At 45.0% G+C, this 15,676-nt stretch overlaps 1 protein-coding gene across 2 annotated transcripts in view; it reads right to left on the bottom strand.

Annotated features, from left to right (window-relative positions):
- Positions 1–15,676, bottom strand: part of CHCHD6 (coiled-coil-helix-coiled-coil-helix domain containing 6) — a 253,556-nt gene that overhangs the window by 213,542 nt on the left and 24,338 nt on the right. For both annotated transcript variants that reach the window (XM_011950742.1, XM_011950743.1), the window contains exons 2-4: positions 10,101–10,209; positions 6,498–6,567; positions 3,950–4,094 (exon numbers count right to left, since the gene is read on the bottom strand). In XM_011950742.1, the coding sequence (XP_011806132.1) occupies positions 3,950–4,094; positions 6,498–6,567; positions 10,101–10,209 (324 nt within the window). The remainder of the gene's footprint in view (positions 1–3,949; positions 4,095–6,497; positions 6,568–10,100; positions 10,210–15,676) is intronic.

Below are 15,676 nucleotides of genomic sequence, written 5' to 3' on the forward strand. Positions count from 1 at the left end.
TGTTGGTCAGGCTGGTCTCGAACTCCTGACCTCAAGTGATCCACCCACCTCAGCCTCCCAAAGTGCTGAGATTACAGGCGTGAGCCACCGTGCCCAGCCAAGAAAGTTTTTGCTTTCTATCAGGTGTACTGTATTCTTATATAACTAATAATATGCTCCAGAAATGCAACAGGCAAGGTTGTAAATCTCATTCTCACCTAAAATAAAGCCTCAACTAGGACTTGATTACTCCATCCATTGGATTTTTAAGGCTCCACCCATTAGAAGATTCAGATCAACAGCATTGTTCTTTTTATTTCTTCCCAGAATGTTTGATTTGGACTCCTAGCTTCTTCATCAACTCAGAGGGAGAAACACCTCTCACAGGATCCAATGACACCTATGGCCTTCACTCAGACCAGAACCAGGACACCACCAGTGACAGCAAACATGCATCGAGTGACAGCAAACATGCATCGAAACGCACAGAACAGTTCATCACTGCTGCACTAGATGGGAAAGGGAAACACTTCTGTCATCAGAAGTAGGTCAGAAAAATTACTACCTTTCCTTGTCATTAGTTTTGTGAACTTCTCCCAATAATAAGCTGGACCAATCCCTTATGCAGAAGAGGATTTTAAAATCAATATTGGAAAAAGAGGCAAGTGAACAGTGTGGAAGAGCACACTACATGTTAAGCGGCACTCAGTACAACAGGAAATCCTCTAGATGAGGCTACAGGTTCACAGGGAGGACTATAGTAGGGGTGGTGGAGAAGGCACCTAGGAAGAATGGGCAGACAACTCATTCTGCCGGCGACCATGCAAGATCCATCTCAGGGTCCAACCCTCCCAGAGGGCTAGGAGGATGTGCTGTGATCCACACACTGCCACACCACCAGGCCCTTCAGCATTCCATGCAGCAGGCTGCCAACTAGCTACCTCCTTCAATCTTTCCATGTGGACAACTCAGGAGAGGAAAGAAGAATTTCCCTGCTTTTGTAAGATTCTTCTCTCCATCTTTCTCCTCTTATTTAAATCTTCCAGAATATAGCTTTGAAAATATAGTTTTACCTCCACTAAAAGCACTGCCCAACCATACCAACCCAAAGGGAGCCCCCTTCTTTAGAAGTGCTAGTCATAGCATCTGCTCAGCATTTAGTTGACTGCCTTGGGTCTCTGTTAACTTATGGAACAACGCCAAACACCATCTTCCCTTCTCCTCCTTTGTACTGAGTACTGAATATGATTGTACACCTTCAACATCATCTTCTGTAGCACCTCCTATAGGAGATGCATTTCCAAGAGCATCAAGCAATAGAAGCCAACTCCACCTTACTTAAGCAAAGGAGAGTTGATTGGCAAGTCATCAGTGGACGATCCAAACCTCAAGAAGGCAGGAGGACCAGACAGAAATCAATGGTACACTGAAAGTGTAGAAGACAGCAAAAGATACAACCTCATAGCATGAAGGGGCTGATCGCAACACCTGGGAGACAACAAGGAACTCCCATCCTGGCCTCCCATCATTCCTCTCTACTCACTCAAAACTGAAGGTCCTCAGGCATGAGGTGCAAGCTGGCTGAGCTTGCACTGTGCCCAGATTCAGCTTCCATGGAGGAATTACAGTCCCACCAAGTCTATACACAGCAGGAAACAGGAACACTCCCGGAAGGAAACTGGAACACCAGTTGCATGGAGAAACGAATGCTGAGCATTCAGAAAATGAGAATGCCCATGAAAGCAGTTAAATGTTTTTAAAATGAAGGAAGTAACTTACGTCACAATTTCCTAAGAATTCTGGCTCAGAAAAGGAGATTATTATCCATCTGGAGACCTGGGGTGGGGCAGGGAATCAAGTTCTTTCCCAAGGGACAGTCCTGAGAAAGCAGAGCTCAACCTCCTTTGCAGGAGGAAGAATGGGAAGCTGTGAATTCTCTTTCACTGTAATTAATACATTCCAGGTGAGAATGAAGAGACAGCAGACCTGTAAGTTGTGATCTTACATCTCTAGAGGTGGCCAGCTTTTCCTGCTCATGCCATACTGATTAACCCTTCATCTCCAGGATAGAGATCCTTCTTACTTGGTTGTCAGGCTGCGTGCAGAGGAGTAACAACCGATCTGCCTCTCAGAGACTGACTCTAAGAGCCTCTGAAGGCATGCCCTGGCCCCAGTTTCTCACTGTATCAACTGATTCCTCTCCAGGATGCCACGGGGTTCTAAAAGCACAAGTCAGATCTCATCACTCCCATCCTTACAAACTTCAGCAACCATTGACTGTTTCAGGATCACTGTGGGCTACTTTGAGGGTTAACTCCTCAGCACATCAAAGGCCTTCTAAAATCTGGCTTCAAACCTCACTCTTCTCCCTGGATCTGATCACCTCCTCAACACCCACCCGTCTCAGCCCAGCCGCCCCTCATCCTTTAAGGCTGAGGTTAAATGCCCTCTCTGATCTACCAGCTCTGATCCACCAGCAGCTTACACATTTGCATTTCCAAATCATTTCCTCAGTTTAACAACTACTGTAACCAAACTGGCCTTTTTCAAAGCACAAGTCAGTGCTTGTCTTCTCCACAGACTAAAACTTCCTGAGGGCTAGGATCCTACATTGTTTGTATTTCCCAGAGGGCCTAGTTCAACGTGCATTTATGTGCCTACTGCACACTTCAAACATTTGTGTAGTTATCAAATTAGTAAGCTAAGGCCTGTGCCCAGCCAGTATGTCTGCCTTCCCCTCCCAGGAGAGCACAATCCCAAATGATGCTCTCACATCGTGTTCAACCCCCTTCTAGGCAGCACTGTGTGTATCAGGCTACCCACCTAAAGTAGGGCAAGGCTGTTCCTGGTCTCAAACCTCCAGCAGATGTTATTAGATGCCGCCCACAGCCATGCTTCCCTCCCCCAACTTCATTGCTGTCAGTTCTAATTCTGGCTGGATGCGCAACCTCCCTAATGTGACTAGAAAAGAGCCCTAGCTGCAGCCAGTGGAGCTCTCTGTATCCCCTCTGCTGAGGACTGGCTTAGCCATGGGCACCTGGTACAATTCAAGTCAGTGTGATGTAAGAGGAATTCTGCCAGGAGCTTCTAGGAAAGTTATCCTTGTGATAGAGACACAAGGGCTGGCACAGCCTCTCTTCTTCTACTGAGGGTTTTACTGTCTGCATGGGACTTGTGGGGCAGTAACAGCCTTCATTAACCATGGGGACAGCCTCCCTAGGATGCACTGGCACACTGTGGATGGCAGAGTGGCAGGAAGAGAAGCACCAGGTCCATGATGATGCTAGTGAGCCACTGAATTAGTCAACCCTGGGGGCACTTTGAGACTTCTCATGTTGCAAAATAAATGCTGCACTTAAGCAAAAATATCCTAATAGCCACCCATCACTTAAATGTATTAATGACAATAACAATAACAATAGTGCACTCCCACGGTCTGCCAGCATGCTAAGTCCTGGACAAATACTATCTCCTCTGATTCCCTGGGCAGTCCTGTGTGTGAGCATCATGATCTTCAAGCAAGGCTCACAGACAGGGTGTCTAGGATTTGCACCCAGCCTGCCTAACTCTAAAGATGATGCCCTCCCTGTCTTATTACATGGTTCCAGGCCTCTAGTCCTCTCTCCTCATACCCTCCCAAAACACATACCACTGCAGCCCTGACATCTGTGAAGTTTCAGAGCTGAACGAGACTGTCAAGTGATCTAGTCCCTTACTGTATAGACCTGAGACCACAGAGACTGAAAAAACATGCCAAAGGCAGCAAAGCAAATCACTGACAGAGGCAGGGCTGGGAGAACCCAAGTTCCTGGCTCCCAAAAGACCCTTTTCCACAGAGGTGAAGCCGAGCACATCCCAGGGGCAGCCTGAGCCAGCAGGGCTTCAGACTAACCAGGTGCCAGGGCCCACCCCCTCTTTCCCAGGGTGCTGCCCAGCTCAGAAGGCTAGTTCAGGGAAAATCTGCACTCACCAGCCGGACTGACTTCTGCTCCTCATGGCTGATGCTGCCTTCACCCATGGGCAGGGATGCCTTGGAGTGCTTGGTGGCAGCCTCTCTTTCCCTCTTTGCCACCTGGAAGAGCTTATCCTGGACAGCAGCATGCTCCTGTTCATACCTGTGCAGAAGAAAGATGAGGAGAAACAGATGCAGATGGCATGACGGGCAGCCCATAGCCAAGACAAGGTCTGCACACTCACTTCAGCTGCCAGGGAAACGCTGAAACCAGCCAGCGGCCGGCCAGGATAGGAGAGAGTGCTGTAAAACCACACGCCCCATCATTCCATGCCTGAGCTCAGGCATCAGTGACAGCTCCCCAGACAAGGGGAGACAATGACACTGAGCCAGGACAACACAGCTCAGGAACAGGAGGAGACCTGGCCAAGTAGGCAGCCCCATGCCCAGTGAGAGTCTCAGGGAGGGGCTCATCCACGGATGGCCTCCACTTGAGAGCTTGAAGATTTGAGATGGTAGTAGTCCTCTGTTTTGAACATTTAACTCTTCATTCTGAATATGTTCCTACCCTTTGACCTGTTTCTGGGCATTCTGCCTAGTAAAATAATCCTATAGAGAAGAAAAAAGTTATTAGTGCTGAGATGCTCTTAACAGTATTATTTATTATAGTGAAAAAAATGCAAGCAACCTAAATGTCCCAAAATCAAGGTCAAGCTAAAGTAAATATGGTGTGATCATGTAATGATCTATGACATCACCACTAGAAAACATAGTCTTTCATTTGTCTGTAGGTTGAATCTAAAAACTGAGAACCAATAAATGCTTTTAGCAATAAAACTGCTTATAAAGCAGGTGAAACTAATGACAAATCATTATAATATGAAGTGAAAACAGCAAGATATGAAATTATCTATGACTTTCAAAAAATAACCCTAAACAGGGGGTAGGGGGTTCTGGGTGGAGAAGAACATGAAATACTCCAAAATATTAATAGTGGTTGTCTTGAGATGATGAGTCTATGGGTGATTTTTTCACTTGATAAATTTTTAAATCTTTCATTAGCATGTATTACTTTACCATTTCGAAAATGTTTAAAAATACCAAAAAAGTGGGATTCAGGTTAGTAGTTGGCTTTTTTTCTTTTTTGGTTTTGGGTCTCATAATGTGGCCCAGACTGGAAGGTAATGGTGCAATCATAACTCACTGTAAACTCCAACTTCTGGGCTCAAGCAATCTTCTCACCTCAGCCTCTTGAGCAGATGGGACTACAGACATGTGTTACCCCCAGTTAACGTTTTTAATTTTTTTGTAGAGACAGGGTCTCACTATGTTGCTCAGGCTGGGCTCAAACTCCTGACTTCAAGCAATCCTCTTGCTTTAGCCTCCTAAATTTGCTGGGATACAGGATTGAGCCACCACACCTGGCCAGGTCAGTTATTCTTGCTGAGACCTATTAGGGAGAGTGAATCTTAGAATGTGGGTCTTAACCCATGACTATGCAACAGACCCAACATGGCTGAACTACTAGAAGGCAAACGCCCAACCATGGCTGACAGTGGGCCCCCTAAGCTGACCCACTGGGTCCTCCGACCATACTGAGGGCAATTTCCTCAAGGATGCTGAAGAGGCCAATCAGTAACAACTACTGTGAGGGTCCACTGAGAACTCTGTAGGACAGGTGCTGTGCTCACGTGCATGATGTACGGTAACGTATTTAACCATGACAGGAACTCAGTTAAAGAAGTACTCTTCTTAGATGCAGTGATTTTTCAAGTTCACATAACTAGCAAGTTGCAAGATCAAGATGCCACCCTGTGCTCCACTGGGGCCTCTGTGCCTTAACCACTTTGCTAAAACTTCTCTGGCAACAGGCCCCATGTCAGAGGTGTGGCCAGGTCTTGGGGTTGTGGCCTCTGCTGACAAAATCACCAACATCCTGGAGCCAGTTCATCTGGACAACCACAGCTAGCACAGGGAGGGCTCCACTTCCTCATCTCTCTGAAAACATGCCTGCATGTGCACACACATGCAGAAGTTCCAGCCACTCAACTGTTTAGTTCTAGCTTTTTTAAATGATTCTTTTTTTTTTTTTTCTTTCAGAGACAGGGTCACCCTGGCTGGAGTTCAGTGGTGCCATCATAGCTCCCTGCAGCCTCGGCTTCCTGGACTCAAGTGATTCTTCCACCTCAGCCTCCCGAATAACTGGGACTACACAGGAACACACCACAACACCCAGCTAGTTTTTTATCTTTTAGAAATGGTGTCCTTCTATGTTGCCCAGGCCGGTCTCAAACTCCTGGCCTCAAGCAATCCTCCTGCCTTGGCCTCTCAAACTGCTGGGCATGAGGAACATTAATGATCAATTCCCCTATGGCCCTTTTGGTGTTTCTACATCTTTAAACTAGAACCAGTGACACCTATACCATAGGGTTGTCCTTCAATGCAACTGAGATTAATTACGTGAGACAAACCCTCCAGGGCTTCAGGCAAGGAGAGGGGTATCCAGTGAGGAAAGAGGCTTTTAGGCGGAGCGCAGTGCCGGGAGCAAGCAGGCTCTTGGGCTCACCTCTTGACATCCTCCTTTGCCCCTGAGATCTGCTGCCCACCACTGCTCCCCGACCTGGGCAGTGTGGATTCTGCAAAGGAAAGAGAAGAAAAGGCCTGTCAGTGGCACCCCAGGGTCCATGAAGGTACGGAGGTCACCCAGAGAGGAATGATCCCCATGAATGAATGTGCCCCTTGGAAGGCAGCACCACAGATAAGTCCCCACAAAGCAGTGTTCGCAGGGGCAGACAAGGAACACCCTTGATTCAAGCTGTCTGGAAAGCCAGATGATCCAAGCCACCTCTTATCCCAAAGGGGTCTCTGCACCAGGATGCCTACAACTCTGGGTGCAGTGTTCCAAACCCATCCCTACCCTCCTGACAGTTATTTGGAATCCAGGTCATCTCCTAAGCACAGGCCAGGAGTGGCTGCACGAAGTCATTGCTTTGCTTCATGAGGACAACCTCCCAGGCAGAGGTTTTGGCATAGGGAAGGGAAGGGGTGGGGGCTCTTTAAATCTTGTTTCCCTTAGTACCCGAGTCTGCACAATCCCCAGTGTGGCAAATGCCACATATTAAACCTAGTTCTACTTAACCCCTATCGCCCCTAGTATTATTGGGCTCTTTCTGTTGTTACAGTAGGTCCCTTTTGATCATCACGGATTTGGGGATTTCTGAGCAAATCTAATTCACTCTCCCCACCACTTGCTGATACTGAAGGTTTTGTTACTACGCTGTCCCCAGCCTTCACCCTTCCAAAGCTCTCTGTCAGCCAAAGCTCACCACCTTTCTTGGCGTTCTCCGATGTCCCACACCTCCCTCCACCACAGGGTTCTATGCACCAGCAGCCAGAACCACACAGAACATAATGTAAGAACCAGGCTGTGGGAGGTGCTCAATAAAGGTGTGCGACTCCAACTCCAGACCCATCAGGGACACCTCAGGGGGCACTTCTGAAAGCGCCAGCTGTGACTCACACTTTCAAACCACCTCTCATGGGAGGAGAGCACCTCCCATGCTTCTCAGCAACACACCAGGTTCTCAACTGAGGTGAATGCAGGAGACTGCTGTGGAGTTTCATCTCCACACCAGTGCTCCCCACGCTTATTTATTTGCCTGAAGAGTTTTACTGAGGTTTAATGCCTGGTATTTTTGCTTTTTATATAATTCTCCATTTTTTAACTACAAAAATAACAGGCCTGCCGATGTAGAGCATGTGGCACTCATCCTCACTGCCCCTTCTGTGTGCCCCTGCCCGATCCCCGCCTCCCTGGCAGTGCACAGTGTTGAATATGCATTTCTTCCAGTATTACTGACGTGGAGATCTTGTCATGAGCATGGCCACCTGTGCACATTTCCTACTGAGCTGTCTTTGTTAAAGATCTTTAAGAACTCGCTACATATTAAGATTACTACGACGCTGTCCAATATTATATTTTCTCTAACTTATCCATTCCTGTTACTTCTTTTCTAAACTGTCTAATTTCTTATATTCACATTTCCTATTTTTTTAATTTAAGGTTTCTTCATTTAATATCATGTGTAGAAAATCTATCTTTTATTGTACTTTCATGGCTTCAAGCCATACATTTCAATCTTTTATTTCCTCTGACATTTTTGGGGAGTATGGTATGAGAAGAATTTTAACTTCTTTTTCTAACTTCATTTCATCACCAAAATAAAGCAAAAACTGGTTTTAAAAGTACAAAATATCTTAGAATTAGTTAACTTCAAGACAATCATTTATGCTGACTCTTCAACATTCAGAAACAAAACTCACATCTATCATTTAAACAGCAAAGTATTTTGTTATAACTAACTCCAAGTGACAAAGAACCGCTATTCTTGCTTTCTAAACTGCCAAAACTTACCAAACTGAAGCAAATGCTTATTTCTTCTAAAGCTGAAACTGATGTGTAGTATTATATATTATGGCAATTTTCACTTTTATCATCACTTTCTCCCTCTTTCGAGTTAATCCAGTTTGTTAAAGTGCATTGGGTCAAATTAGACCCCTCTCAAGCCCTTCTCATCAGTTAGAGCCAGCATGGGGAGTAAGTGAGCCCTATTGGCAAAGGAGAAGGGCTTCTTGGGGGGTTTTCGGGAATCTCACACATCCCCTGCAGTGGTAGATATTCAGAAAGATCTTGGGGTGGGTCCAAATCCAGGTGCTCACTGGCTCCCAGGCAGACAGCACAGGGGTGGAGGTGTCGGGACACCTGGCAGGCATCCCCTTGAAGATGAAGCCAGAGTTCCCTGGCCACAATGGGGAGGTCTCCATGGCCTGGCTCCTGAGTGCCACTCCAACATCTCCCCCTCCCTTGTACCTTGTATTCCAGAGACAGCAATGCTTCTAGGCCCCTGAGCAGGCTGGGATGCACCCTGCCTCCGGACCTCTGCTCCCGTTGTCTGCCCACCCACAGTGCCCACCCACCACCATTCCTCCTGCCTTTCACAGTCCCTCCTCTCCCGGGACAGATTCCAGTGTTGCATCACAACACGACATCTGGGCTGACATCTGGCTGACATCAGGGCCGACATCTGGCTCCATAACCAGAGCCAGGTGTGCCATGAGAGAGGGTCCCTGCCCACCTATCACTGTGTCCTGGCATAGGGCATGGGACCTGGTTCTGGGTGGCCTTCAGTAAACACTAAGTGGGCAGGATACAGCTCTCATCTTCTAAACTCTTACAACCCAACAGGGAAGATGAGTAGAAAAGGCAACTGTAACACGAGACCAGGCCCGAGACGAACAATCTAGTGGGTGGTTCTCCATGTAAACAGTCGGTCCTTCCGTGGTGGCATGGTGCCTCCAGCCAATCTTTTTTTTTTTTAATCGAGTTACTGAGTCTGGTAGACAGACCCAAGTTCTCAAAAACAAGTATGTTTTGAGCAGTTGCTCCAAGGACTTTATTTTGTAATATTTTAACATTTGTATGCCTTACAAATTTTTTTCTTAAAATTTTATTTCCTCGTATTTGCTACAAGTTGTTAATTGGGGAAAGCACAAATTTCTTCATTTGCAACAGGTACAATAGAGTAGGGAACAAATCAGCTTTCAGCCTGGCTTGAGCACCAGCTTCACAGTGGGCCAGGAAGAGGAACTCCTAGGACCTAGGACCCCTCCTAGAAGCCCAGGGGGAAACATTCCAAGGGCCAGGACAGGAGCTCTTGACCTGAGGCTCAGGTGAGGGCTGCTGTGGCAGGTGTCTAAATCACTGACGGAATTCTCCCACATTTGGTCCCATTCATGTGAATCCATATCATTCTTTGATTTGGGAGTCAGGCTAGAGTGGCTGAGGCTGAGTCATGGCTATGCTGCCTCTGAGGGCCCTTAAAGGCAACTTCTTTCCTGAGCTGCCAACTCAGGTCCTTCTGCCTCAATTCCCACATGGAGAAAGTGACACAGAGGGAAGGTGGTCTGGCCCGAATCCTGGCAGCTCTGACGACAGCGCCCGTCACTCCCAGAAAGCCATGCTCTTCCGGAAAGCCCTTACCAGACAGAGCTGCTTAACTTCATCTCAAAGCCAACCTGAGCTCCGCACGCCATCGGGTGGGCTCAGGTGAGCACCCATCACTCCTTTCACTGTCTCTCCACACTTCACAGAACTGTCACAACCCCATACCTTTGTGAGGGGCTTTCAAGTTGCCATCTTGAAGGCCAAAGGTAGAAGGTGCAGGAGCAGGGGATGCAGAGCTGGGCTCCTTCATGCGGTTCACCACGTTTTCAGACAGCTAAGGAAGCAGAAAGGAGGGACAAGAAAAAGTTATGTCACAGAAGTGTCTGGAAGCAAAGCCTCCTCTTTATTCAGGTCCCAGAATTAACTGAATGCACTGCTTCCTCAAGACCAACTCCAACAAAGCAATTCTACTAAAACTCTTCTCGTGGTGGCCCAGTGCCTACCAGGTCCACGCCGAGCTCATCCAGACTCCCAAGCCTACCAATGTATGCCCCCTGCTGGCTTTGCAGCTTCACCCCCACCACTCCCCTCCACACACCCAGTCCTCAGGGGAACCTGATGTACCACTTTTCTCACCTCCTCTGAATTCAGGCATGCTCTTCCCTCTGAACCACCTCCAGCCTGCCACCTCCCTCTCTGGGACATCTCCACCTGTCCAAATCATAACCTTACTTTGGAGGTATCTCAATGTCCCCTTCTCCAGGGAAGGCTGCCCCTCAACAGCATTCAAGTGAAGCACAGGTACCTCTGTCCATTGCATTTCTCTTTATTCCACTTTGCAGATAACACATTTTTTTTTTTTTTTTACAAGTTGAAGGTTTGTGGCAAGCCTGCATCAGGCAAGTCTACTGGTGCTGTCTTTCCAACAGCATGTACTTTGTGTCTCTGTGTCATGTTTTGATAATTCTCATGATACTTGAAGCTTTTTCATTGTTACTGTATTTGTTATGGTGATCTGTGATCAGCGATGTTTCATGTTACTCTTGTAATTGTTTTGGGACACCGAAAACATTGTCCATGTAAGATGGCAAACTTAACCAATAAATGCTGTTGTGTTCTGACTGCTCCAGCGACCAGCCATTCCCCCAACCCCATCTCTCTCTCTCTCCTTGGGCCTCCCTATCCCCTGAGACACAACCAAATTAGGCCAATTAATAACCCTGCAATGGCCTCTAAGTGTACAAATGAAAGGAAGAGTCACATGTCTCTCACTTTAAATCAAAAGCTACAAATGATTAAGCTTAGTGAGGAAGATATGTCAAAAGCTAAGACAGGCCGAGAGCTAGGCCTATTGCACCTAACAGTTAGCCAAGTTGTGAATGCAAAGGAAAAGTTGCTGAAAGAAGTTACACGTGCTACTCCTGTGAACACATGAATGGTAAGAAAGTGAAACGGACTCACTGCTGATATGGAGAAAGTTTTAGTGGTCTAGATAGAAGATCAAACCAGCCACAGTACTCCCTTAAGCAAAAGCCTAATTGAGCCTAAGGCTCTATCTCTTTTCAATTCAGTCAAGACAGAGAGGTGAGGAAGGTGCAGAAGAAAAGATTGAAGTGAGCTGAGGTTGGTTCACAAGACTTAAGTAAAGACAGCGTCTCCATAACATAAAAGTGCAAGGTGAAGCAGCAAGTGCAGAAGATCTAGGTAAGATAATTGATGAAGGTGGCGATACTAAACAGAACAGTCTTTTACTGGGAAAAGAGGCCATCTAAGACTTTCATAGCTAGAGAGGAGAAATCAATGCCTGGCTTTAAACCTTCAAAGGACAGGCTCACTCTCTTGTTAGTGGCTAACACAGCTGGTGACTTCAAATGGAAGCCAACGCTCATTTAGCATTCTGAAAACTCTAGGGCCTTTAAGAATGACACTCAACCTACTCTGCCAGTGCTCTAGAAATGGAACAACAGAGTCTAGATGACAGAACATCTGTTTACAACATGCTTTACTGAATACTTTAAGCCCACTGTTGAGACCTACTACTCAGGAAAAAAGAATCCATTCAAAATATTACTGCTCATTGACAATGCACCTCGTCACCCAAAAGCTCTGATGGAGATGTACAAGATGAATGTTGTTTTCATGCCTCCTAACACAGCATCCATTCTGCAGCCCATGAATCAAGGAGTAATTATGACTTTCAAGTCTTATTATTTAAGAAATTCATTTCATAAGCTTAGAGCTGCCATAGACAGTGACTCCTCTGATGGACCTGGGAAAAGTAAATTGAGAACTCTGAGGAAAGTACTCACCATTCTGATGCCATTAAGAACATTCATGATTCATGGGAAGAGGTCAAAAAATCAATATTAATAGGAGTTTAAAAGAAGTAGATTCCAACCCTCATGGATGACTCTGAGGGGTTCAAGACTTCAATGGAGAAGTCACTGCAGATGTTGTGGAAACAGCAAGAAAAGCAGAATTAGAAGTGGAGCCTGAGGATGTGACTGAATTGCTGCAATCTCATGATCAAATTTGAACAGATGAGGAGTTGCTTCTTATGGATGAGGAAAGAAAGTGGTTTCTTGAGATAGAATCTGCTCCTGGTGAAGATGCTGTAAACACTGTTGAAATGACAACAAAGGATTTAGAATAGGATCATAAACTTAGTTGATAGAGTTGAGCAGCAGGGTTTTAGAGAACTGACTCCGATTTTGAAAGGAGTTCCACTGTGGATTAAATGCTATCAAACAGCATCGTATGCTACAGAGAAATCTTTTGTGAGAGGAAGAGTTGATCGACATGGCAAACTCATTGTTGTCTTATTGTGTAAAACCTCCACAGCCAACCCCACCTTCGGTAACCACCATACAGATCAGTCAGCAGCCATCAACACGGAGGCAAGACCCCCCACCAGCAAAAAGATTATGAGTCGCTAAAGGCTCAGATGATCATTAGCATATTTTGCCAATAAAGTATTTCTAATTAAGGTATATATACTTTTTAGGCATAATGTTAGTCTACACTTGAGACTACAGTGTAGTGTAAACGCAACTCTTATATACAGTAGGAAACCAAAAAGTTCATGATTTGCTTTATTTTGACGTCCGCTGTACTGTGGTATCTGGAGCCATGCCTGCACCACCTCTGAGGTGTGCCAGTACCACCTCTTCCCTTCCTCTGAGCCCCCTGACAACACACATGTGCTTCTCAGAGAAGTACTTACACCTCCCGCCTGCCTCTCCCGCCTGCCTATCCTGATGGTTTTTAAATACCTTGAGGGCTAAGCCTGCATCTTACTCATCTCTGTATACCTCCAGGGCCACACATACGGTAGATAATCAAAATACTGCTTGACTAATTTCACCTCAGTTCCCCTAATGAAGACTGGGTAACCAAAACTCTCATTCATTTTAGAGGATGTGAAATAGGCCTAAGGGTGTCATAAAACAGTTTACTGAAATGAAACAGCAAGCTGGGGATCAATCCAGGATAAAAATCCTTAAGTGTTCACTTTAGTAAATATTTATTAAGTACCTAATATGTGCAAGGCATCATAAAGCACAGCTGAGGGAAAGACATTAAAAATTACTGTAAGACAAAAGACATGATCAGCAACTCCACTTCCAGAATATCTCATTGAGAAAAGTACTCCCCCATGTACACAGAGGCATGTGGAAGGACACTCACTGTGACACTGGAGGAAATAGAGGAAAAAGAAAAGGAAACCACATAAACATCCAACGACAGAGAACTGATGGAGGAAATCCTGGCGTATACACCCTATGGAATTTTATGGACCCATTAAGAAAGAACAAGGTAGAATACATATACACTGTCATGGAAGACACATGAGATACACTGCTGATTGTTTAAAAAGTCACAGAATTTTTTGTACATCTCAATTTTGTAAAAAATAATGCAGACATACAAATATAAATGTTGCTGAATTTGAATATATGCATATCCACATACCCACAAGTGTGAATTGCATTTGGATTTCACATGCATGCACATAAGACACATATACAGGTCTGCTCTGAGGAGAAATCTACAAAACTGCTTAGCAAAGTACTCAGAGGATGAGGTCCTGCAAGTGGGGACAGAAGCAACTGGGGCAGGATTTTCACTTTTGGTACTTTTGTGTCTTAATTTTTTACCATGAACATTTCCTTAGTAACAAAAGATTGTAATAATAATAATAATAATAAAGTCCCTGTAGTATTTAAGATATATACAAATCAAATAGCTAGTTAATGACATATGACAAGAGAAGACCAAACGTATCAATGGAAGGGAATAAGGAGTCCATAAAGAAACCTTTATCTCTATGGTCAATTGATTTCAACAAGGGTACCAAGACAGTTCAGTGGGGAAAGGGCAGTCTCTTCAACCAATGATGCTGGGATAATTGGACATCCCTTGCAAAATAATATAGTTGCACACCTACCTTACACCATATACAAAAATTAATACAAAACAGATCTGAGACCTAAACATTAAGAGCTAAAATTATAAAACTCTTATTAGAAAACAGAGGGCTATGGGAGGCGGAGCTTGCAGTGAGCTGAGATCCGGCCACTGCACTCCAGCCTGGGCGACAGAAAAAAAAAAAAAAGAAAAGAAAACAGAGGGCTAAATCATTATGACCTTTGCTTTGGCAATACATTCTTAGAGGTGATACCAAAAGCATGAGCAATGAAATAAATAAATAAATAAATAAATAAATAAATGGACTTCTTCAAAATTTTAAAGTTTTGAGTACCAAATGACACCATAGGGCAACTGAAAAGACAACCCACAGAATGGGAGAAAATATTTACAAATCATATACCTGATAGGAACTTTTATCTAAAATATATAAACACCTCCCAGAATTGAATAATACAATGAAAAATAATCCTGTTTAAAAATGGGCAAAGGATCTACATAGAAATTTTTCCAAAGAAGATATACAAATGGTCAATAAGCACATGAAAAGATGCTCAACATCATTAGTCTCTAGAGAAACACGGGTTTAACCCACAATAAGGTACCACATCACACCCACGAGGATGGCTATAATTAAAAGATCAACTTGTAAGGGTCAGCCATGGTGGCTCACATCTGTAATGCTAGCATTGTGGAGGGCCGAGGCAAGAGGATCACTTGAGACCAGGAGTTTGAGACCAGCCTGGGCAACACAGTGAGGCCCTTTCTCTAAAAAATTTTTTTTTTTAAATTAGCCAGGTGTGGTGCCATGTGCCTGCAGTCCTAGCTTCTTGGGAGGCTGAGGCAAAAGGATCACTTGAGCCTAGGAAGTCATGGTTACAGCGAGCTATGACTGCACCACTGCACTCCAGCCTGGACAACAACAGGTGAGGCTCTGTCTCTAAATAAATTTTTAAAGTCAAATTATAATAAGTGTTTGAGAGGATGTGGAGAGTTACCACTTGATATTACAATTCCACTCCTCACTATATACCAAAGACAAATGAAAACATGTATTCACATCAGCACTATCTGTAACAGCCAAAAAACGGAAAGGACCCGAATGTTCATCAACCAATGAATGGATAAGTAAAATGAAGTATATCTATACAATAGAGTATTATTCAGCCATAAAAGGGAATGAACTACTGACACATTACAACACGGAGGAACCTTGAAAGCAGTCAGACACAAAAGGCCACACTGTGCGGTGTATTATAGGATACGTCCACAACAGGCAAATCTCTAGACACAAAAGTAGATTCGTGATTGCCTTGGGCTTGGGGAAATGCAGGGACAGGGGTGGGGGCTGATAGCTACAGGGTAAGTAGGAT

This window comes from Colobus angolensis, unplaced genomic scaffold (assembly GCF_000951035.1).
Source record: "Colobus angolensis palliatus isolate OR3802 unplaced genomic scaffold, Cang.pa_1.0 Scaffold31, whole genome shotgun sequence".
Lineage (NCBI taxonomy): Eukaryota > Metazoa > Chordata > Mammalia > Primates > Cercopithecidae > Colobus > Colobus angolensis.